Here is a 24,221-nt window from a genome sequence, read left to right on the forward strand (position 1 = left end):
AGTTATAGTAGCATGCAAAAATAGTTTGGGTTAGCAATAGTTGACCTAGAATGATTCAACAAATGTATAGATAAGCAATACACAGAAAATAATTTCATAGCAATAATAGTAATTTGCAGCCAGTGGTATTGTATACGTGAAAACCGATATATAGCATCTGAAGTTAGAAGGCAGCAAAATTGTTCAAGTATAATGCTATTGTTGGAACGAGTGTGTGCCACAAAAACTGTAGATGGGTGAAAGCCATTACAGAAGGTTTCACTGTGAAAGCACTTTCGTGTTTGCCCAAACTGTAAATTTTGTTGCATTTGCATTTTGAATTCAAGCGAAGGGTTGGTATGCATATAGCCTCTATACCGGCTTTAGTCAAAATAATTAGACCGGAAAATGTTTTCTGAAACCAATGAAAAGTTGAAAAAATATCAGAAAGCCCATTCATGCGCACATGAGGATGTGCAGATATTTTAATGTATGAAAGAAAGGATGGTGACTGCTCAAACATTTATACTTTACAATTTCACCTGCCTATTAGACTTGAGGCATAGCCTAAAACTGCATTACGTTTGATTTGCACAGTGTAAGTCTGGTTATGCTTCTTTGCTCTAACAATGCTCTCTAGCCTTGAGGCATATTCAGTGCAATCAGTCTCGCTAAAGCTTGTGTACCACATGTAGGTAGCACTGCGTGGCAATTGATGGGACATGTACACTGTTCAGGAGTAATGTCAGCTAGACCTGCTCGTTAGAGATGGCCAAATACGGATCCAGTTCCAGTGGGATACATTTCATTACTGTTGACCTTACTTCTACAACTCAGCTGAAAATTGAAGGAAGCTGGCTTTTTATGTAGTGTACCAAAAAGAGGTACACTATGTAGAAACTCCAGATTACCCTTATTGTCTTACAAGACTTAAATTAATTATCCCAAATGCTCTCTTTGTGGTAGTGTGGGCGAGCAGTTTAGGCTTATGAGAGGGTAGTATTAAGCATTCATTGTACATACAGTCAGTAAATGAGGCACACACTCAAGAAGAAACTTGAGACCAATTTAGAAAAATGACATAGAGTTTTATATAATTTGACACTGAGATTATCGGAATCCGGTAAGTTTTTTTAGATGTTATCAATTTTTAGATTTATAACAGTAGAAAATGACAGCGGTCTGATTTGAGGCATGAGCCTTCAACGCGGTCATGTTATCCAATGGGTGAAACATTCACTGCATAGATACACTTATAGACAACTTACAGGACTATTCTTTTGAATTTAGGGTAAATGGAAGCCAAGGTCGAACAAAGCACCAACACTTTAAGTTTACCTGTCCTGAGGAGTCAGGGTGCAGATGTGCTGTATGTAGTAGTAGCCTTGAACGCTACACTCTTAAGTCAATGGGAAAAGTGTCTGTAAGAAAAAGGCTGCAAGTGGGGACTGCGAGACGAGTACAGCAGAACCCAAGGGGGGTGGGGGGGGGGGGGGTCGTAGACGGTTTGGCTTTTAAGAATCTCAGGACCACAGAGACACCGTCAATTTACTTTAGCCCGACAGGGAAGCTCGGGTGCAGAAATGGTTTGTCCAGTCAGTTAAAGGCTCACGATTCTTCGTACAATAGGGTCGCTCTCTGTGTGTAGCTGGCCTCTCTCGGAGCTCTTCGACATGCAGGTATATTTTGTTCTGACTGAGCACAAAGAAGCCTTGGTGCATGAAACTGGCTCGCGACCCTGGGTATTGGTGCAGGGGGCTCCTGAAGGGTCTAGCGGTGCTCAGTAGTCGCTAAGAAGCTGGGGCTGACCTCTGAGAGCCTCTAAGTCCTTCTTCTGGGGCGCTGCTCCCTTGGTGGGCCCGGGAGTAGAAAGATGCTGTACCAGGCAGATGCGTTCAGTGTCTGCTGGTGCAGGGAAGTGAATCCTCCACCCCAAGGAAGATGTTGCTGGGTCGATGAAGTGCTGGGCAGACCTCCAAGGATTTGAGGAGGCTGCTCCGCTTCTGAATGAGTTAGTCTCAGTGATTGTCGGATCTGAAAGAGACACGTTAGTGATAGATTCCTTACCTTAGAATATCCCCAGGCATCAGACTGGATCCGGAAAGTTTTTTGTCAGCAGTTTCCATGCGCGTCCGTCGCTGGCGTCGTATGTGCCGAGAGGACGACAAGGAGACTACTTAGGCGTCACCCATGCGCGCTGACGTCAGTTCTTTCTTTTTCCGCTCCAGCAAGCGCAGATCCGGTTAGAGCACGTGCCGTAGTCACTTTTTGACTTTTGTCTTCACTACTTTTAAGTCTTTGACTCCTGGTGCCACGTAGGGATGCCTGGGTTTAAATCCTGCGGGGCCTGTCGCCGTATGATGTTGGTGGCCGACCCCCATGGCGTCTGTCTCTACTGTTAGGAGCGCGACCATGACTCCCGGTCATGTTCCGACTGTCTGGCCATGGCTCCGAAGGCTTTGCGGGAGCGGTCCCGAAAGCTGCTGGAGGCCCGGCAGTCGTCTCCGCGCCATTCGATGGACCGACCGCAGAGCCATCACCATCGCTTCTCGGGGTCGAAGTCTTCACACTCTGAATCGGGTAAAAGACGTCATAAGAAAAAGTCGAAGAGGCGTTTGTGCTCTCAAACGTTCCCCCATCGGTCTCAGGACGCAGACATGGGGGCTAGGGGCACCTGCCCCGCGGCTCCGTTGGAGCCTGTGAGTCCCGCGGCCTACCCAGCTTATCCGGGTCCATCGGCAACTCCGGCCCAGGTGCAAGATTTTCTTGCTGTCATGGACTGCCTTTTCAGGCCTCAGGCTCCCACCGGCGCCCCTTCAGGCCCTGCGGTCCCAGCTGAGTGCCCTTCTTTGCCGTCTGCTCCGCTACCGCCACCGCCGGTGGCTCCGGCCCCGTTGCAGCAAGGTCCTCCGCCAGCAGCTCTAGCCCCGATGCCGCAGGGTCCTTGGGTCCCAGCACCTCCCGCGGCTCCGTTCCCGGTGCCGCAGTGGGTTCTGTTCGTTCAACCTCCGCCCTTTCCCGGGTTTCCGGACAATATTGCTCCAGGTTGGGACCCTAATTCGGACATGAAGCCGGATCGGTGCCGACCAGCGCCCTTCCTGGCGTTGTTTGACCATTTGTATTCCCCTGTCCCTCCCCCACCGCTGCATTCTACGGGCAGTGGAGGAGGGGGACGACTGGGAGGTGTCTGAGAACCCTCTTGCATGGCAGTGGGAGTCTGAACAGGAGTGGGCGGAGGGGTCGGAGAAGGCAGGTGGCCTTGACCTCTCCTCTGAGCCTGTTTTTTTGTCTCCTCCTGCTGTGGCTATGGAGGAGGGCTAAGTGCTCAGGAAAAGTTCTTTAAAATACACAAACGGCCAGACTGAAACTTTAATGGGTCTGGGTTCGAGTACACTCAATAAGTAGGTTTCTATTGTGCAGCTATGGAATGATTAGGAATTCAAGCGCACTTTTTTATAGTGAAGTTAAAATGTGGTCGACATGTTTCAGCCCTGTTCGCCTATGTAGGTCAGTGGGCTTTCTTCAGGACCAGTGCGGGATAGTGAATAAAGTGAAAAAAGAATAGGTTTTTGACCGGTTTCTTCAGTTGGTGGGAGGTCGCATTGTACCTGCAAAGAAAAACAGTTGCGTACAAAACAAAGGGAGGGGGTAGGGGGAAGACACACATTTAGGTACTCATGGTACAGTTATCAAAATCACTCAGATTTTGTAAAACACCTAAAAAATGGCAATACTTTATCCAGATTCGTACTCATGTGGGGTGTCAACTCTCTCATTCTCATGCTTGTGGGCGTTGGTACATGCTGCGAGCAAGAAAAATTCAAAATTAGTGCGTTCCAGTGCTAGTTGATTAATGATATCGATACCACTATCGTCCTGGTGGGTGCTATAGATACCGTGTAATTAGACTTTGATTTCACTTATCTTAAAATCATCTTCAAAGGTGTAGTGTTTTGCCCTCTTATGTTTGTGCTATGTGTACCCCTAAAGATGAGTGACATGCCATTTTTATTCGTAGGTTGGTGGTAGTAACATGCCGTTTTTATTCCTACATTAGTGGGTAATGTGGGTTCTCGTTGCTCGTTTTCTACGATATGCGCTCAATGGTGGGAGCAGGTGTATTCAGGTGAAAACGGCGGAGGCGGCGGCTCTTGTTAAGCAACATACCTATTGAAGTGACTGGTGACACTTCGTCGGGTTGGCGGCAATGTAGGGAATGCCTCACTACGGGGAACAGTAATAACAATGAGGTGTGTTATTTAATACTTGTGGTTCAGTCGATGTGAGAACGGGAACCTGGAGTCGCTACCTGGGACTTTTCTCCTACAGCGCAGCTAGTGCTGTCTCTGCCTCTCTCAACCCGGAAATGCTCACAGGTTTGTTTCCTGAGGGATTTGTACATTATCAATGGAAAGCGAAGAGTTATTCGCATCATACTTGAGGAGTTAGAAATGGGGAGGTGAAATTAAAATAAAATTAAAAATAAGGGAATAATTAACTAGACGTTGATATGTGTTCATGGGGCTAGAACTGGTTGGGTTAACCGGTATTGCTCCTCGTATATTAACAATCTGCATAACGACTTTGTGATAGTCAACTTATTTATGTGGAGTGGTAACAGGACGATATGAGGTTCGTGATAGGAATTAGCACTAATGGCATGTTACAAGGGGTGGTCACGATTCATTAATATCAGAACAGCTTGAGCGCTAGTTGTTACACTGCCATGTACACTCTGCTGCCTCTATTGTTTGTTTAGACTCAGCCAAGGAATGCCGTCGTTCAAGCCTGTAGTATCAGTATAAAGACGGTGTATCCAGCGTTGTTCTATTTCAAGAAGAATCTTCGCCGCATTCCTGTCTATTAAATCAAGAGTCTCTAGAATTACCCATTGCAGATCGGTGGTGGAATGTCCTGATTCTAGATAGTGGGTTGACATCTTTGTGGTCATCTTTTTACAGTTGATGTTACTCCGATGTTCACAGAGTCTTTGTTTGGCTTTTCGGCACGTCATGCCGATGTACCGCATTTGGCACGGACAGGTAATCATATAAATTATGTGACTCGTATTGCAGTTGGTATGTCGTCTCATTCTCCATTTAAAATCCGGTAGAAGTTGCAGTTCTTTGGTTGGTTTTGTCAGGTTGCAGACTGAACAGGCCCCGCATGGATAATGGCCTGTTACTGGTTGGTTGTCCCACAGACCAGGTCGATCTTTCAATTTTTTGGGGGGTGGTCTGGTGTGGACTAACAGGTCTTTCAAGTTCCGGCTCCTTTTATTGGCAAATCTCGGTTTTGGACAGTTGAGGGAATTAGATGTAAGGATCCTCCAGTTTTATGATCTTCTTGATGTTATTGGTCACTGGGCTATAGGTCGTGACACACGTGATCCTGTTATCTGGTGGTTTGGGTGTTGTTTCCAAAAGGGCTTCTCTAGGTTGATTCCGAGCCCGCTTCTTACACTTGTTAATGACTTTCTTTGGGTATTGGCGGATTGTGAGTTTTTCACACAGGTCATTGGCTTGTTTTTTATAATCCGAGGTTTTGCTGCAGTTTCTCCTCAATCTGAGGAACTGACTGTAAGGGAGATTCTCCTTTAAGGGGCGAGGATGGAAGCTATTGAAGGAAAGTAAACTGTTCTTGGCAGTTGGTTTGAAAAAAGTGCGAGTGTGTAAAGTGTTACTCTCTGCATAAATTGTAATGTCCAGAAAATCCAGGCTGGTATTGTTTGCAGTGTATGTGAATTTAAGACATTCGTCTCGTGAGTTTATCCAGGAGTGGAATTCTTCAAGGCTGGCTGTGTCTCCATCCCATATTAATAGGATGTCGTCGATATACCTTTTCCAAAAAAGGATTCGACTTTGGAAGGGATTGTTCTCGTTCTGAATATGGGTGCTCTCAAAGGTGCGAACATAGAGCCCTGCCACACTAGGGGCAAATGTGCTGCCCATTGATGTTCTGTGGCTTTGTAGGTAGAGCGTATCTTTGTATTGGAAAAAATTCTGCCCCTCCCAGCCATGTCACCTCAGTTCATCCGCATGTTGGAGGATCACTTTGTGCTTCTCCAACAGGAAGACACGGCCCTCTCGTCCCAGGGGGCCATCGAGCGTGTCCCTGGGCCATACGTGATACACTTACCATACGGCAAGGATAAAAGATCTCCGCTAAAGAGCCCCCACTGAGGGTGCCCGTCTGGTATTGCAGCGCCGACCCGACGAGGACCATGCCCAATGATGAAGCATGACACCTAGCGGGCTGGGTGTGTGAGGGCCCTAAATCCGAAAGAAGGAATTCCCCATCCTCCTTCTGGGTAAGCCAGTCATATGCACTTAGTTCCTCAGTCACTTTCAGCCTCTTTAGGAACTGCATACTCCTTTCTTTGTTACTAGTATTAGGGCATGTATGCTGGACCTTTAAAAGTCCCTTTTGTCTCTCCTTGTTGTTAACACTATCAGAGGATATCTTTCGGCCATCTCTGCCTTTCTTTGGCTTCCAGATCAGCCTTCTCTTTTTAAGTTCCCAGTTAATCGCTTCCTCAAAGGCATTACACACACGTTTCCTCCTGTCCCTTTCATAATGCCTCAGTGGGACTTAAATCTTGACTTGACCTTTCTGATGTGGGCTCCCTTTGAACCCCTTCATAACTGTATATTACGTCTTCTTACTCTCATGACTGCTTTCCTGGTAGCTATCACCTCTGCCAGAAGAGTGAGTGAGCTCCAGGCTCTTTCTTCGAGACCTCCTTTCCTTTCTGTTTATCCGGACAAGGTGGTTTTAAGGACCTGTCCTTCTTTCCTGCTAAAGATTGTCACGCCCTTCCACATTGCGCTTACTATCACTTAGCCCACCTTCTTTCCGTCTCCGCATCCTTCGAAAGAGGAAGAGAGGCTCCACCGTCTGGACCCGAAATGTGCGCTCTCATTCTATCTGAAGCACACGCAACAGTTCCGGGTGGATCACCGGCTCTTTCTTGGCTTCGTGGGCGCCAAAAAAGGTCTGGCTGTGAACAAATTGACCATCTCTCGGTAGGTCGTTCTGTGCATCAAAACATGCTACTCGTTGGCTAAGAAGGAGCCTCCTGTGGGGCCGCGTGCCCATTATACCAGAGCAACGGCAGCCACTACTGCCTTGGGACGCAGCGTTCCATTGCAGGACATTTGTCAGGCAGCTACGTGGGCCTCGCACACGTTTACCCGCCATTACTGCCTTGACCGTCAAGTAATGAAAGACTGCTTTTTTGGCCGTTCTGTTCTCCGTGACTTTCTGGTGTAATCTTGTTCGCAGACCCACCACCGGGGTTGGTATTGCTGGGGTATCTATTCTAAGGTAAGGAATCTATCACAAACGTGCTCTTTCACATGCACAAGTTACTACTTGTGTAACGATATATCTGTAAAAGACATTAGTTAGTGAAAGATTCCTAACCGCCCCACCCATCCTACCAGTTCTGTGAACTGATTTCTAGGGTTAAGGTCATCCCTTTCAGGGCCCTAGTTTCATTGCACCAGTGGTCAGTTTCTTGCATGGCTCTGCGTTCCTGGCGCGGAAAGTCGTGTACAGAACTGACGTCAGCGCACATGGGTGGCGCTTAAGTAGTCTCCGTGACGTCATCTCGGCGCATACGACGCCAGCTACGGACGCTGAGCCGCACAACGCCAGCTTCCGACGCACAGGGGTACTGCTAACGAAAAACTTTCCGGATCCAGTCTGACGCCTGGTGATATTCTAAGCTAAGGAATCTATCACTAACTAATGTCTCTTACAGACATATCGTTACACAAGTAGTAACATGTGCGACTGCAGCAGTCAGGCAGGGGTTTGCGCCAAGTTTGGTGCTGGTCCACAGTTCTCACATCTTAGGCTCTTCTTTCCCCTTCTTATTTTAGAGAGACACATCTAAGTTCTTGGTGTCGGGGACCACCTAAATACTAAATTTATGGACGTTAAGGAAGTGAAGGGTAGTAGCCAATGGGCTATTTTCTCCTGGGGTCACAAGTTGTGACTCACAACCCCCATGTGACCGCTTCTGTGGGGGGTGGATATAACCCTGTCACAGAATTTCTAATTCCACCCAAAAGAGCTTGCAGCCAGCCTCCCTCTGTGTGGAATGGAAACTCGTAAGCAGTGGATTCAAGCCATTTACTCCACTGCAGTTAGTTTGGGTTTTCTTATAGCACTTGACCTTTGATTCCAGCGGCACACTCTCCATCTTGGAGCTTCCAGCCTTTCTGTCACTGCTACCAGCACCTTCCCACTATCAGGGCCTTGAGTAATCCACTGATTTTGTCATCACAGCCTCTCTAAAGACCGATGCCTGTTCCTTCATTGGCTTCACTATCAGGAGCTCTAAGGTTTTTTGTTTTTAGGCGTCCGCCCACACAGATGCAAAAACACCTTTGAACACTTCAACCACTTAAATATCCCTTGAGCCTTTACTGACGGCCAATAGAGAGTCGTTCACCCTATGTAACTCATACTGCTGAGCCAGCGGCCCCATTTCTAGCTGGCTGCAGTGAAAAGCAGAAGTAACATATAGGAGGCTTGAATTAAAGCAAGGCCATACCGCATTTAACTCCGTGCCCAGTTTATTATTCTGACATGTGTATAAGTGCCAGAGGATCGTTGTTATTGATTGTGTGCTCGGACGTTTACTGTGAGGACCAAAACAGTTCTGTAATAATAGTAATTTGCCACAAAGTGATTTTCTTCCAATGTTCTTTGTGTATATTTTCCTTTCCCTTTGGCATCTATTATGTGTTTTAGTCTGTGTTGTTGTATTTTCTGTTTTTTTTTATAACCAGTATCACAAGTCTACAATCGTCTAAATCCCTGTGATGACTTTGCCTAGTTAGATAAAATGCAACTTTTATCATAGTGAGGCAACCTATCCTTCAGTGGGCTTAGGGCCTTCTCGGGTCTACAATTACGTCCTTGGTTGGATAAAGTGTAAGAATTCTTTTCAGCATGTTCGAGGGTTTTACTGCTTGTTGTTTCAATGTAATTCATCTGAATTAAATATTTATGTAAATTAGTCTGGTTTTTGAAATAAATCAAATTAATTTGGTAAGCAATCAAGTGTTTTGTTGAAAGGTATTATCAGAAGATTTTTTGTTTTTCTGTGCTTAAAGGTAAAGGTGGTTTATGCATGCAACACACATTATTTCAAAGAATACAAGGCTGGGGTAGAATGCTAAGATGGAAACTTGGCGTGAACTTCCAGATACCTTGTTCGAAAGGCGTGTAACATGCCTTGGGGACATTTTAAGGATTCTGGGGGCCCTGGGCCAAAAGTATTTTGGGGGCCCCTGTTCGGATCAGATTTGAATTTATGATCCAGTTTTAGCTCTTTCATGCCCTCTTTGCCCACATCAGTGACAGTGCAAAGGCACACTTGTCAAAATTCTTAACGTGTTTAATCTAAAATGTAGGGAAAGTGATGTGTGTTTTCAATTTTGTATTACAGCAGCAGCTCACTGATATTAATGCAAATAATCTCGGTGAATCCCTCTAATTCTCAGATTGAGGTCCTGTTTGGATCTTAAAAAAAAATGTTCAATTAAATGTTGCATGAAACTTAAACACATTTGTCTGCAAAATGTCTGTAATAGACTCTCACATATTACCCAGATTCAAAATAAATTAAAGGAAAACACTATTTGCAGCAATCTATTTAAGAATGATTCAATGTCACCAGGGCATGATACTCTGCAGAATAGAGCGAACTATATAAGACCCCCCCCTGAAAGGTTGGGGCCCTGGACCAGAGCCCACGTTGCCCAAACGTCTCTGGGGAGGCGCTCTCGGTACGTATGTTAAATGGTTAATGCTGCATAGTGTATCCCTGTACAGGTGTACATAGTCTTGAAAACTTTGCGCCCAGATCGGCCTCCTTGCGCTCGTTTTCATGATGCTTGCTGCAGGCTGGGCAGAGGCTGAGAATGAGTCCGGCTGTGCTGCAGAGAGCGGGGCTTTAGTTCCCCACCAGTGGCTAACATCTATTTAATCACACTAAAGATTGGAAGATTGGGGAAAGTAAATCCCGGGTTCTGTGTAATTTACAGTCTCATGCATGAATCCTTGATTTATGGGCTTTGACAGATGGGACAAGCAAAAAATCAGAACTGAGCAATGGGTGCTTAGGCAGGGATTAAGAGGATTGCTTGGGAGGGTAAGAAAATCCTGAGTCGAGTGACAGTGTGCCGCCCGCCAGGCGGAAAGTGACTGAGGGGACGGTCATATTGTGTACTTTGTGTAGGATTTTCTTGGGATTGATGAGAATAATTTAGCAATGACCCTGCTTCCCTCCAAAGCCGCTCAGCTCATAAGTTGGAGTAGGTAGGCTGCTCAGTTGTTCGTCAGAAGATGGACGGCGCGCTTTAGCCCGATTGTTGATATAGCAAATGGCCCTGACCTGTTTCCCGCGCCGCCTGCGCAGATTGTGTAATCTAGAAATGAATTTGGGAAGTTATAGAGGGGGCCGTCGTGTGACGTGATCGACTAGATGTGATTGTTTTGCTCTAATCACACCCTGCTGCCTTTGAGGTAAAACACAAAGCCTTTCAAATCAAAGTTTTCTTTGTTGTCCTGCCGGCGCATTCCTATCTTTCGCAGCCTTGAGGCAGAATGCGTCAATAAGACAACGAGGCGCGTGAAAAGCGCCTCTCTGGGAGCACGATATAGCTCTCCGTGACAGCTACGCGGAAGCGGCTCCCCCGAATGATACGGGGTTGGTTGACAATATACTTCAGATTATAGTTAAAAATGCACAGCGCTGAAAATAAGTCTTTCATGTTTTTTTTCCTCTTTTCTCATAACTGAAAGAATAGTTTTCCGTTTTGTGACTGTGGTGAAGGTTGTTAAAAAAGAAGGGAAAAGTATCCCGCCCGGGATACAATGGGGACAATGCGGGGCACACGGTTATTTTAGTCAACTAATATGTCAGCACTCAAGAATCTGAACCGATTGTTTAAAAAAAAAAAAAAAAAACCCTTGTACTTTGTTTCCTTTGTTGCTGGCTTCCAACTTTGTCATCTGTCAGAATGCGCAGAAAAGATTATCCTTCTCTATCCATTGACAGGATAACACAAAAGCTGTCTCCAGGTCGATATTTTGCAGCAATATTTTTAACATACGAACAGTAGTTTTTATAATTTCACCTTGGCGCTCAACCATTTATTATCGTATCAGAAGCATGTCAGTAATTCCTTTCTAAATGTCGGCTTCTTTTAGCGCCGGGACCCACATCAAGGGCTTCGCACTGAACGATGCTGCCAACAGCCTCCTCATCATCACGCAAGTTAGGCGGGATTATTTGAAAGGTATGTCACGATGCTTGACCTTTACGTCACATTAATGCCTCTGCAGATTTTTCTTGTAACGCCCTTCGAATACTTGGATAAAGGAGTCCATTTAGCAAATTACCTGCTTATCAAGAGCCTTTTGTGGTGGCGGAGAGACGTAAATTACTGTACATGCATTTATAATACAGCTTGAATATGAATGTACTTGTCATTTGGCCACTTAGTCCAGTTTCCATTCCATTTAACACAAGATGGGTTTTCTTAAGATGAATCACGGCTCTTCAGACATGCAAAATGTGTGCTCCAGCACGAGAGAAAGTACAGGCTTTCAAGTGCGTTAACATTCACAGCACAAGTCACTTGGCTTTGGAAATTAACATACTTTCCAGCGCCTGAAACAATCCCCAGTGCCTGCTCCTTCTGCGATGTGTTGCTTGTGCAAGATATCAACTGAGTTAAATTGAGTGTTAAATCCGCCTGATTGTGCACTAAATGATTATAATATTGATTTAGAAAAAACTTAATCTAATACCGTTTTAATAGTTCGCCATACCAACAGTTAGAACATATAAATGTACATTCGTTTTTTCCCTACTGCATTTTGGAAAATGCTAAGTGGGAAAAAAATGTATGATCATGTTAGGATTCGGTCCATTTCACTCAGTTGTGATGTCTCCAACACCTTATTTTAAGAAAGTTATCTTGTGCGGGAATCCGTTTTTTCCCCCTAGGTAATTCTCATATCTAACTTCAAAACACCTGTCATTTCACTTTGCAGCCCCCATTTCCTCGCTAAATTGACACCTTGCTGCAGATCATGTTTGTAAGACTTCCAGTTTGTCTCCCATCTCAGCTGTGATCCATAACAGTGCTGCGTCTGCCAGGCAGGCATCCAGGTTCAGCAAAATATCCGCTGATCTGACCCTGAGGACATGGAGGCTGTCAGCCCTTTGGGGAAAGGGGCTTCAGGGAGGAACCACCATCTTTGCACTGCACCCCTGTGTATGGAAACTCATAAATATTGCATTCATGGCAGCCTCCCTGGTTTTAGAGAGAGAATATAATGAGGAGCATGAAGGGCTTTGTTTTGCAAGTGTGTAGTTCAAAAATAACAAAGCAAATGCTAATCACTTCTCTGTCAGTGCATTCTTTTTACTGAGCCCCGTGGGTCTGACCATATAATCATTTTTTGCTCTTTGTGTCTCTTCCCTCACCCTCTTCTTCTTTTCCTCTTGACTAGATGCTTTGTCTTCTCTGAGAACGATGCTTGAGAGTGACATGGTGCCTTCTGCATTGGCTGTCACCCGCCTCGTGCAGGGCTTGGCAATGAAAGGTGATGTGGAGAGCATTGAAGCAGTGGAGCGGATGATGGCAGGCATTGGCAAGTCCATTCGTTTGTCTCAGATGCTTTTCATCAATAACAAAATTCTGGCACATGTCAAAAAGTAAGTGAGGAAGATATTAAGTGGGGCTTAGGATGGGAGGGTGGCCAATACTGCTCTCTAAGTCATTAATTGCAGATAGGAGGCTTCAAAGTGATGTTTTTGTTTGTTTTATATTTAACAATCTGCACCAAAACATTTCACATGTCGTCTAGTCACTGTTTAGCGTCTTCTGTGTCAGATGATGCCTTATGAGCATTTTCTTGTAAACACTTCAGATAATGTTGTAGCTTGTGATCACTGACTTTCAGGTTGCTGTCAGTTACGGTATCTTGAAACCCAAATGACTTCTTTCTTGACAACTCACAATGTATACTTCTCAGATCTATAATTTTCTTTTTTTATGTGGTCATTGCGATTTTCATTATTTAATGTTAGATATCCTGTGTTTGTTTTCCTATTCTCTCCCATTAGGTGACTATTTCAATTAACATGACTGTTTTGCGGTCATAGTGTGCTAGAATTAAGAAAAAACCTCAACATGATCTTCAATCTGTATTTGACAAGCCTGATGTTCTTTTAGTCATGTTAATTCAGAAAATGTCAAGTATGATGTCCCATACTCCTTTACGATTTCATCTGTCCTAATTCTTCAACAGTCCCAACCTGAAATGCAGAACCTTCTTCTGAAATTTGCAGCATAACGTCTATACCCTAATTACCATTTCCTCTTATCAAAATAGCAACATACAATTTTCCTTATGGTGTTTCTTTGATGAGAGCATGATTCAATTTGCAGTGTCTCTTCGAATCTAATCATCTCTAGGCCAGGCATCCTGTTACTGCAGAAATTTCGGATTTGCGTTGTGACTGTATTATAGGTTGGATAATATTTGAGAAAAATCATTATATGTGGGTGTTGTCCATTCGCAGGTCTCAATGACTATCTGGACTTTGACCCGAAGCGTTTTAGCCCATGCTCTGCATTGGCCAATTCAGATTTCTTTCTCCTACAAGGATTTAAAGCGCATGTTGCACCAGTAAGTAAGCACAGTGTGATGCGCTGATTGTTCGTGACATGATAATTTTTGAGAACCTTTTGATTCTGGGTCTTTCAAAGGGCACCAGGGACATTCAGTGTCCAGCTTGTTCATACTAAAGACGACAAAACTTGGAGGGCAAAATGCTGGGAGTTTCTTGATAAGGGACATGGGACAAGGTATGTTCAGTCTTTTGAAGAATGCTCAGACAGATCTTCTCTTGACTGAGAGACAGAAAACTTAAATATTGAGGAGGTCCAGTCTGCAGCAAGTCCAAAAATATCCTAGAAGCTGAAGATGGGTTGGTTCTGAGAACACGTCTTTTGATTTACAAAGAACTGTCCCCATTGTCAATTTAAACCCCTAAACATACAGCAAATGACTTTGAGTAAAATTTATGGTTTGTTTAAATACCCTTTAGCTTAGGGTTGATGTGAAGGCATACAATTAAGTTTGTCATGAGGCAAACATCGGTAAGGTGTCAGTGTTAACTTCTGGGAGTTAGTTGTAGCAGAAGTGCCTTACCTAGACTAAAGAGAGAAAGGGCTGTGAGAGAGCGCTTCGTGAAAAGTTTCAAAGCCTTTTATTGTTAGATTACTTAAAATCATTACAATATACTAGCAATATAAAAAAATGGTGTAAAAAAGAATAAGTTACATTCCCTGTTTGTTACTACGACCTAGTAGAGCATAAAACCTTAAAAACAGTATCACATTCTAAATATACAGTTTGTGTGCAAAGTGCATTAGTTTCAAGCAGGAGGTGTGTCCGCAACTCCCATACTTCCGGGCCGACTGTTTTCTTTATGAGACTCTATTTTCGCGGACAATGCGGCTCAAATTAGTTCTATGAATTTCCCCAGCCGTGCAACTGTTTGAGTTGAGATCGAAGAAAAGCACAAGTCCGAGACTTCGCTCCATCGTGTGAAGCCCTGAGCTCTGCAGATTGGGGTGACCAAACAATGCCTCTCACTAGCTAACTTTGGGCAACAGCACAGCAGATGGAGCCAGGATTCCTGATGGTAATTGCAAAGTCTAAAGGCAGCTGACTTATCCGGGCGGGCTCAGCTTTGATTAAAGTCCACAATGGGCAATGCGAGTAGCCTCTTGTAAGTGATCTTTTTTCGGGTTTGGACAGATAGTGCTTGCTCGAGATAAGGCTGTAGTTTTCCCACTATATAGGAGGCGTCCAGTGGTGAGAGATTTAGTTGGTGATGTAAACTTTCCAGGTCTCATGCGTGTGATATATATTTGACCTGTCTGTTCATTACTCTTTTCCATGCAGCTATTGGAATGTTTGAGTTGTCCAGGTTTTGCACCTCTATTTCTAACAATTTTGTGGCCACTGTCAATTGCGCATGCCATGGGGATCCACTTTCTTCAAAGATTGTTTTAAGTTGCGCTTTCAAAGCTGATGCTGGAGCTCGCAGGATACTAAAATAGTATTTTATAGTGTCACCAAGACAGGACATATCTGGGCGAGTTATACCCAGCTCCAGCCTTACTCCGGCTCTCCTGGCCTGTCGTGAGATTCCTAATACTTTCTTGTATACGGAGATTCGGTAGCTCATGAAAAAGTTAGTGAAGGCGCCAGGAAAGGTTAAGTGGCCGTAGTTGACTGAGGGCACTATCTTTGCTTTTAGGACTTTCAAAATGGGTTCAGTGGATGGGTTGTGTCGTCTTCGGTTGAGACTTCTCAAGCTGCAGATAATTCCGGCCCCTTTATTTCTTAGATATTTCAAGTGAGCTGATGGTTTTGCCCCTTCCGTTAGCCTGAGACCCAAATAGATATAGCTTTTACAAGATCTGATTTGCAGGTCACCTAGGCGCCATTGAGCTGTCCTCTTTCGATGGTAATTCCCAAAGATAAGAATGTTGGTCTTCTCCTGGTTTACCAGTAGATTATTCTTTTGATTGCATCTGTGTAGCGCTTTTAAGGATTTCTGTAGACCTGACCTAGTGTGGTCCAAGATTACCAGGTCGTCCGCGTATTGGAGGATTTGAAGCCGCACATTTCCCAATTTTGGAATAACTAGATTTGCCCCCTCCAGGGCTTGACCCAAGTCAGAGGTGTAGAAGTTAAAAAGTAAAGGGGAAAGGACGCACCCTTCTTTGAGGCAGTTATTAGTTGGGACCTTGGTTGTTAACGACGTTTGGCTGGTTTTAATGCGCACCCAGGTCCCTTCGTATAGAACAATTATCGCCTTTAACAACTTTGCGGCATGCCCCAGTTGGTGAGTTTTCTCCATAACTTGCCATGATCCACTCGGTCAAATGCTGCACTATAGTCTACGAAGAAGCAGAACAAACGGGGTTGAGAGGGCTGAGTCGCTCGTAGGGACAGATGACCCAGTGCTAGGATGTTATCTATGGTAGAGCATTGAGGTCTAAATCCGGTTTGGAAGAATGGGAGAATATTGTGATCCTTTGCCCAGGTTTCTAATTCCTTCAGCAACACTCTGGTGTATGCCTTTGCTTCTATGTCTAGTAGTGCCACCAGTCGATAATTTTCGGGTTTTGTGCGGTCACCTTTTTTATGAATCGGGAAAAGTATTGAACCTTTCCATGATGATGGAACGGTGGCCGTTTCAAAGGTGTATTTAAAGAGTGGGGTTAACTGGTCCGCCCAGAATCCATGTGACACTTTGAGCACTGCTGCTGGCACTCCATTGGGAGCCGGAGTGCCGTCTGACCTTATTTTCTTAATCAGGTTGGTTATCTCTACCACGGTGATAGCTGGTGTTTTGTCCTCCTCCTTGGTAGCTGAAGGCGTTTGTTGTTCATGGGTATCCGTCTTTTCCTGGTCTGTTGTGTACAGTAGCTTTACATAATTAACCCACTCGGCGGCTGTCACCCCGTTTTCTTTGCTTTGACCGGTGTGGCACAGTTGTCTGATGTGTCTCCAAAGTCGAATGTGACCCTTTTCTTTGAGCAGGTTAAATATTTTCAGCCACTCTGTCTTGATTTTCTTTGTACAAATTTCCCATATTTTCTTCCTGTGTTCCCTGCAAAGCGCTTTTATTTCCAATATGAGGTGATTTGTGGCTCCTTTTTTCCTCTCCTTAAAGGCCTTAGAGAGACTCCGTTTGGTTTGCTCTAAGTCCCTAGAGTTTGGTTGTAGTGAATAGTTTTGCGGATGGAAGACCTGAGCTTTGGGGATGCCTCTGACCTGTCCTAACACAGATTTTAGTTCCTCAAGTAGTTCCTTCCAGAGCTTCAGGGGAGGTGCCAACCTGCTATCTGTTTGGCACGGCTCTTTGTGTGTGACCCACTCCATGAGTACTGGACTTAGTTTTGTGGACCATTTAATTCTATTCAGTTTTGCAAGGTGCTCTTCACCTGTTGAGGTGCCCAGTGTTCCGGGATGTTTTGCGGTTTTCCCGTTTATATCAAGAGTGACCCTCAATGGCCTGTGATCACTTTCATCCCTGCTTCCCACCTCGAAGTCGTTAAAGTGTGTTTGCAATTTTTCAGATATAAAAATGTAATCAATTGTTGACTTATCCCTGAAGGTGTGCAAGTAAAGCCCTGCTTTCATAGAGGAGTGGGTGGAGACCATGTTATGCTCGAAAAGAAACTGTTGTAGAGGCGGTAATTCTGTTATATTTGGAGGTTCCCTCGTGCCATATCCCAGGTCCCTGGTGTTCATGTCCCCTACTATGATTGGGAGATGTGAGGAATATTTATTTATAAGAAGGTCCATTTTTTTTTGTTAATGTTTTTAGTGCTTGCTTTTTTTGCTGTGTGGCGGGATTTATATAACAATTGATTATCAATAGACGAATTGCGATATTGTTGCTTTTAAATCCGCCGATCAGTGCTGCTTGCAGGTTGGGGGAATTAGTGAGAGAGCACTTGTTTTCCAGATGACTTCAGCAAAGGAACTTCAGGTAATCAACACTGATGCAGAGACCTTAAATCTTAAATGAGAAAGTTATACCACGACCTCAGATGAAAATGTCCCAAAAGCAGAACTGCAGCAGCACCAACAGAACGACATGAAAAGGCCCAAAACTAGACTGAAAACATATGACCCATAAGCATCAGGGTCAGACTGTGCCACTTGCTCCCCTCTACAAAGTTGAAGGGGCACAATTGGTTTGAGGCTAAAGAAGCCGTAGCACAAATATGAGAAACTGGTGAGCTAACTAAGGAACTGTATTTCTTTTAAATGTACTAAGGCTGCTTTGTCAGTTGTGCCTACCATTTCTGAAAATCAAATTATGATAGCAACTTCTAATCACAGATTCTTAACATTGGACTGTTCTCCAGGCATCAAACTGGATCTGGAAAATCTTGAACAGTACCTCTGAGCAGCAGTAGGTGGTGTTGATCAGCTCTGCATCAGCGGCATCCATGTCGGAAGTATAGGTCACACCCGCACGCGCTATCAGTTCCTTTCCGTGCTAGCAGCGCCGATCCGTAGTGCTACCTCAGTTGTTTTTTGACCACTTTTACAACCTTTTTTGTCTATTTTATGAGCTTTGCTCCAAGTGTGCTAGGGACATATCCCCTATCGACCCCACAAATGTTAAGCATTATGGGAAGGTACACTGACAGATGTCTGTTTCTGATCCCCTCTTGGTCTGTCTGTGGTGTGTGGGGTCGGAAAATAACTCTAGGGCCTGCGCAGACTGTCGGTCAATGCACCCAAATGCGATCCGGGAGTGAGCTATGTATCTCCTAGATGGCTTTGCGTCAGTCCCGAGGAAGATCTAAAGCCCGGTTACTGAGTTGGTCTTGCTATCAGTTGTCTTCAATGTCCAATTTATCGTCATCGAAGTCAGCCAAGTCCAAGAAGCACAAGAATAAGCCCAAGCATATTTCACCTTCTCCCCCTCTATCTTGTGCTTTTAGATCCCGCTCCCCTCTCACGGAGCCAGGCGCTGGGTTTGCTCGGTGCCTGCCTTCCCCAGACCGACTGGACCCCCAGCTTTCTCTGGTGCACCTTCATGCCCCACGTAGCCGAGAGGTACCCTAGCTGGGGTACTGCTAGCGAGCCTGCTTCCGATGCTAACTGAGGCCTGTGCATCTACCGCCGAATCCGGACCGGCTTTGGCGCCAAAACCTACATTGGAGCGCATCTGCCCAATGCCACTCCTGATGTTACCAGCGCCAGCCAATGACGTGGACCCCATGGTTCTGTCTGACTTAGAGACGGCACCACCTCAGAGCCGCTCAACTTCAACCGCAGCACCATCCAGACCTCATTCACCATCCAACTCAGACACTCTGCCCTTGACCTTTGACAGGCCTAATGCGGAATTGAACTTTGGGGTAAAGGGGAATGTGGGGGTGCAATGATGTGCTCTTCGACCCCCACTGATGAGATGACCCATCCCTACCAGAACAAAAACTAGTGCGAGATGCCACTGAACTGGAGAGACATATTCAGATGCTGACCTGGTCTCGCCTCTGGGACCTTCCACAGAGAAAGGTGCATCCTTTGCCATGGTGGTGAGGACAACAGGGGAGGTCCTTGACATGTAGCTTCCCTCCATCCATGTTAAGGTCACCGAAGGTTCTTTAGGCAGGCCTATCCTCCGCCGAGTCCCTGCTTCCTTTCAACGAAGCCTTCACGGACACTCTCCTGGGGACTTGGACCAAGCCCAACACTGGTATTGCTGTGCACAGGATGATTGCCCTTTGCCATTGCCCCGCCCCTCGGGACCCAGCTTTCCTCACCCAGCACCCAATGCCTGAAAGCCTGGTGGTACAGGCCTTGACCGCCAAACTTTATCCAAGTGTATTACCAACTGCACCTTGAACATTGAACATGGAAACCAAGAGGCTGGTCACCTTCAGAAAGAGAATGTTCTCTTCCAGCTTAGCATTGCTGTTGGCAAACATCGCATGCTTCTTGGGCTGATACTTTCGAACCTTGTGGGACATGGTGGCGCAAATGCTGCCCATAGTTTCGGAGTTTACAGAGAGGCCGATGGACGCGACGCGCTGGGCGCGCCGAGTGAATCATTCACGCATAAGATTTCTAATCCTTTTTGATACATGCCCAGACTCCTAAACGCAGCCTTTCTACGAGGCGTTGTTGAACTTAACGATGGATTGATGAGATTAAAACCCTTAAGAAACCATGAAGCTTGTTCCTGGTTGCCCACCGCACGGAGCGTTTTGATACCCCTCTGTCCCCGTCCTGATGAAGACGATCTTACTAACCCTTTTGCGTTAGGGTCGAAACGTCGACAAACCCCAGAATAGGCCTACACCCTACCTTGATCCTCCGTACCGCAATCACAGATGTGGCTACACTGTGATAGAAAAACGAAAATTACTGCTGTATGAAATGTACTGTATTTAATTTATAGGGGTAGGCCGCAAATTCTTGAAGGGAGACCATTTTCTGTCCAGTTTATCGCTGGATCCCTTATACATTATTTCATTTGAATCATCCTCCTGTGAAATCCATTCCTCCCTTTCTACTTTCTTCACTTGAGCACAATCTTCTCACATCCTTTTCTTTTTCTTGATGATAACCGTCAAGTACGCGTACAACTGTGTATCATGTGCTTGAACCTTTGATTTGTTTGCTTTGAATTTTACTATGACTAAATACATTGAACATAACTTGTTATTTTTAAGTGGCCCATAGCCTTTTTTTTTCCATGTGTGCCTTTTGAATGTCTTTATACGTATTCATTGGTATTAAGTGATATGTTTGAATAAGAGTTGTCTAAGACCACTGTTTTTCTTTACCGATCGATACACAGGTCCTCTGACATATACTGGGTCACCCCATTGATTATCATGGTTTCGGAAGAGGCCCAAGTCATCCTTAGCCAGGCCATTATTGATGGCAGGGATGCAGCAAAGTTCTCCATCAGTGTGGGTTAAACACCACTGAATCACTCGGCAGGGCTATACCTCCACAGTGGTATTACACCGCCACACCTGACTTCGATCAGCTGGCTTCCTAGGGGTGATGTCCAGTCTGCTCTGATGGGCACGCCCTTCGATGGCTCTCGCCTGTTTGGTGTTTTGGCTGATTCAACATTTGAGTGCTTAAGGAAAGTCTGTCTTACTGCCAGATCTTTGGGTTCTGCCAGCCCCACTCCCTTTCGCCCTTTCTGTATCTATGTTAGGTGTTCCCAGCTGGGCATGCAGAACCATCCAGACCCCAAGGTCCAAAAGCCTCCCAGCCTTTTCGTGGCCATAGACACAGCTCCTACTGAGCATGTAGGAAGCAAAGCTGGCGCGTTGCCCAATCGCCTGCCCTACCAGCTGCCACGACCTCTATGCTCCTTTAGCATACCTGTCAGACAGCACAGTCATTCTGTTGGTGATAGAATCAAGCACTATATGCTCCAATGGCAAACCATAACATCAGATAAGTTGGTGATTCAAATTGTCCAGAAAGGTTACGCCTGCTATTTCTGGAAACTCCACCTCTCTTGCCACCTCTCCAAGGTTGGTTGACTGAGGACCCCCACTGCTTGCTCCAGCGGGAAGTGCAGGCTCTTTTAGCCAAAGGAGCTAAAGAGGGTGCCTGCATCAGAATGAGGTCGTGGTTGCTATTCCCGCTACTTTCAGGTGCCAAAAAAGAATGAATCACTCTGCTGTATCCTGGATCTTTGCCCTCTCAATGCCTTCCTCCAAAAACAGAGGTTCAAAATGCTCACCCTGGTCCAGGTATTGTCAGCACCATCAGGATGACTACTTTCACATTCCGGTCCTGCAGGTCTACAGGCGTTGCCTGCAGTTGATGGTGGGCCAGGATCATTTCCAGTTAGCTGTGCTCCAGTTTGGCCTCAGCACTGCCCCTCGGGTGTTCATGAAAGTGATTGGGGTGGTTGCAGCACATCTGTGGAGGTCAGGGGTTCCAATCTTCCCCTACCTCAACGACTGGCTGCTGAAGGCACGCTCACCTTGGGCAGTCATCGCCCACCTTCAGAACACAGCAGACCTTCTGCATTTACTGAGGTTCACTATCAACATGTCGAAGTCATATCTGACCTCTTATCAGATGCTGCCTTTCATCGGAGCTATTCTTGACATGGTGCAATTATGCGCATACGCTGCGGAGCGGAGAGTCCAGGACATTCAGGCTATGAAACTGATGTTTCAATCTCTGCCCTGGATTTTGGTGAGAATGATTCTTAAGCTGCGGAACTGATGGTATTCGCCATCTTGCTGGTGAAACACGCCCAATGGCACATGTGGACTCTGCAGTGGGACCTGAAGTCTCAGTGGTCGCAGCTTTAGGGAATTCTCTCCGACCTAGTCAAGATTTTGAAGCAGAATACAAAAGATCTGCTGTGGTGGATAACAAACCGCAATTGGAATAACAGCAGACTCTTCTCCCTCCCCAACCGGAACGGATAATGGTAACCAATGCATTGTTTCTTGTTTGGGACGGCCACCTAGGAGAGGTGATGAGAGGACTCTGGTCTCAGGCAAAGTCCCAGCTCTTCATCAGTCTTCTGGAGTGGAGGGCAATTTGCTTGGTATTGAAAGCCTTCCTCCCATCCATCAAATGAAAGCTGGTTCATGTGTTCACAGACAATACTACCGCCATGTAGTATTGCAACAAACAGGGTGGAGTGGGGTCATGGACTCTGTGCCAGAAGGCCCTGTACCTTTGGAACTGGCAGGAGTGACTGGACATCTTTGCACAGTGGAGTCTCCAAAGCAGTTCTTGCTTGGAGAGCATTCCATTTAGACTGGAATCCATGACTCCCTTGCTCTTTTCTGCCAATACCACTCCTGCCCAGAGGCAAGGAGAGTTTAGTCGCAGCAGCAGGGAATGGTCCTAAACTCGAATCTACGCACATTCCACCTTCATACGTGGAGATTGAGTGGCGACAATTGAATGCATTTGATCTTTCCTCCCGAGATCTGTGATGTCATTCTGGCAGCAAGGCCTTCCTTAACAAAGATAGTACATGCCTTCCATTAGGACAAATTTATGGCTTGCTATTCCTCCCATCATGTTGACGCACTTTCTGCCCCCTTGTCTGAGATTTTACTGTTTGTACTGTCCTTAGTGCGACAAGGCCTTGCTCTGTGCACTGTTAAAGGTTATCTTTTAGCTTTATTGGCTTTCTTGCCATTGCCAGATCAACCCTCACTGTACATGTCACCCGCTGATTTCTTACGGTATTGCAACATTTGTTCCCTCCTATCACTTTCCCCTTGCCACATTAGGGCCTTAATTTGATCTTAACGTTCTTCATGAGCCCACCTTTGGAGCCCCTGCATAGTTGTCTGCTTAGACTTCTAATCCTCAAAGAACCCTTCTTAGTGGCCATTACATTGACCAGGAGGGGCAGTGCCATTCAAACTCTTTCACTCACTCACCCGTACACTAGTTTTTACTAAAACTGATAGTCGGATGCGTGTTTTCTGCCAAAGGTAGCCTTTCATGTCGGCCAAAACATCATGCTGCCAACTTTGTTCATTCCGTCTCACCTTTCTAAGACTCCGCCTCCTGGACCCAAATAGTTTTCTCTTAATACATCAATCATACGAAAGAACATCAGGTGGACGATCAGCTCTTCATTGGGTTCACTGGAGTGAAAAAAGGCAAGGCGGTGCAGAAACAGACTGTCTCTAGATGGATTGTACTCTGCATCAAGGTTTGCTGTACATTAGCTAAAAAAACAACCTCCTGAGGGTTTGCGGTCCCATTCTAACAGGGCCAAGACTGCAAACTATGCGTTAGGTTGAGGGTACCTGTCCAGGACATCTGACAGGCTGCTACATGGACGTACCTGCACACATTCATGAAGCACTAGTCGGGACGGGCACTATTCCCATTCTTTCCTCCAGGACTTCCTGGTTTGAGCCGTTCACAGACCCACCTCGGGGAGGTATTGCTTGGGTATCTATTTTAAAGTCAGGAATCTATGGCTAGAACTCTCTATCAGAAGAACAAGTTACTTACCTTAGGTAATGCTTTTTATGGTAGTGATTCTATCTAACCCAGATACCTCTCCTACCCTCCCATCCTCCCCATTCTGCAAAATGGACTTTCCAACCTAACATCCTGTTGGATACTGCATACTGGTCAAACAATCAAGTCTAACATGGCGTGAAAATAGTCACGAAAGAAACTGATGTTAGCATGCGCTGGTAACTCCTATGTAGGCACTGTGCACATCACTTCTGACGCAACCAACACGGAGCCGGTTGATGCCACCTACTGGAATAAATAAGGGACCGATCATTATTTTCTGGATCCAGTCAGATGCCTGGGGAATATACAAAGGTAAGGAATATAGGGTTAGATAGAGTATCAGCTAGAAAAAACAGTACTGAAGGTAAGTAACTTGTTTATCAGGGCATAGCTATGGAAGAGGCTGGACCCTGCACATCACAGTTGTCCAATATTAGCTATGCATAAAACAAATTGCAATCTCCAGGTAACCCAGATCTGAAAATTGCATTATTATCGGCACTCTATTCCCAAACTGCATTGGATTCAAGAAAGCTAGTAAACACTGATGCACCACTTAACGCTCCCCACCAAGGGGAACCCCCAAGATTACAATAGCTTGTAGCTCATCT

General features: G+C 45.5%; 1 protein-coding gene across 1 annotated transcript in view; it reads left to right on the forward strand.

Annotated features, from left to right (window-relative positions):
- LRPPRC (leucine rich pentatricopeptide repeat containing) overlaps positions 1-24,221 on the forward strand; it is an 848,306-nt gene that overhangs the window by 649,605 nt on the left and 174,480 nt on the right. Inside the window, exons 31-32 of the mRNA XM_078649683.1 lie at positions 11,209-11,297; positions 12,520-12,724. Of these exons, the coding sequence (XP_078505809.1) occupies positions 11,209-11,297; positions 12,520-12,724 (294 nt within the window). The remainder of the gene's footprint in view (positions 1-11,208; positions 11,298-12,519; positions 12,725-24,221) is intronic.

This window comes from Lissotriton helveticus, chromosome 6, assembly GCF_964261635.1.
Source record: "Lissotriton helveticus chromosome 6, aLisHel1.1, whole genome shotgun sequence".
Lineage (NCBI taxonomy): Eukaryota > Metazoa > Chordata > Amphibia > Caudata > Salamandridae > Lissotriton > Lissotriton helveticus.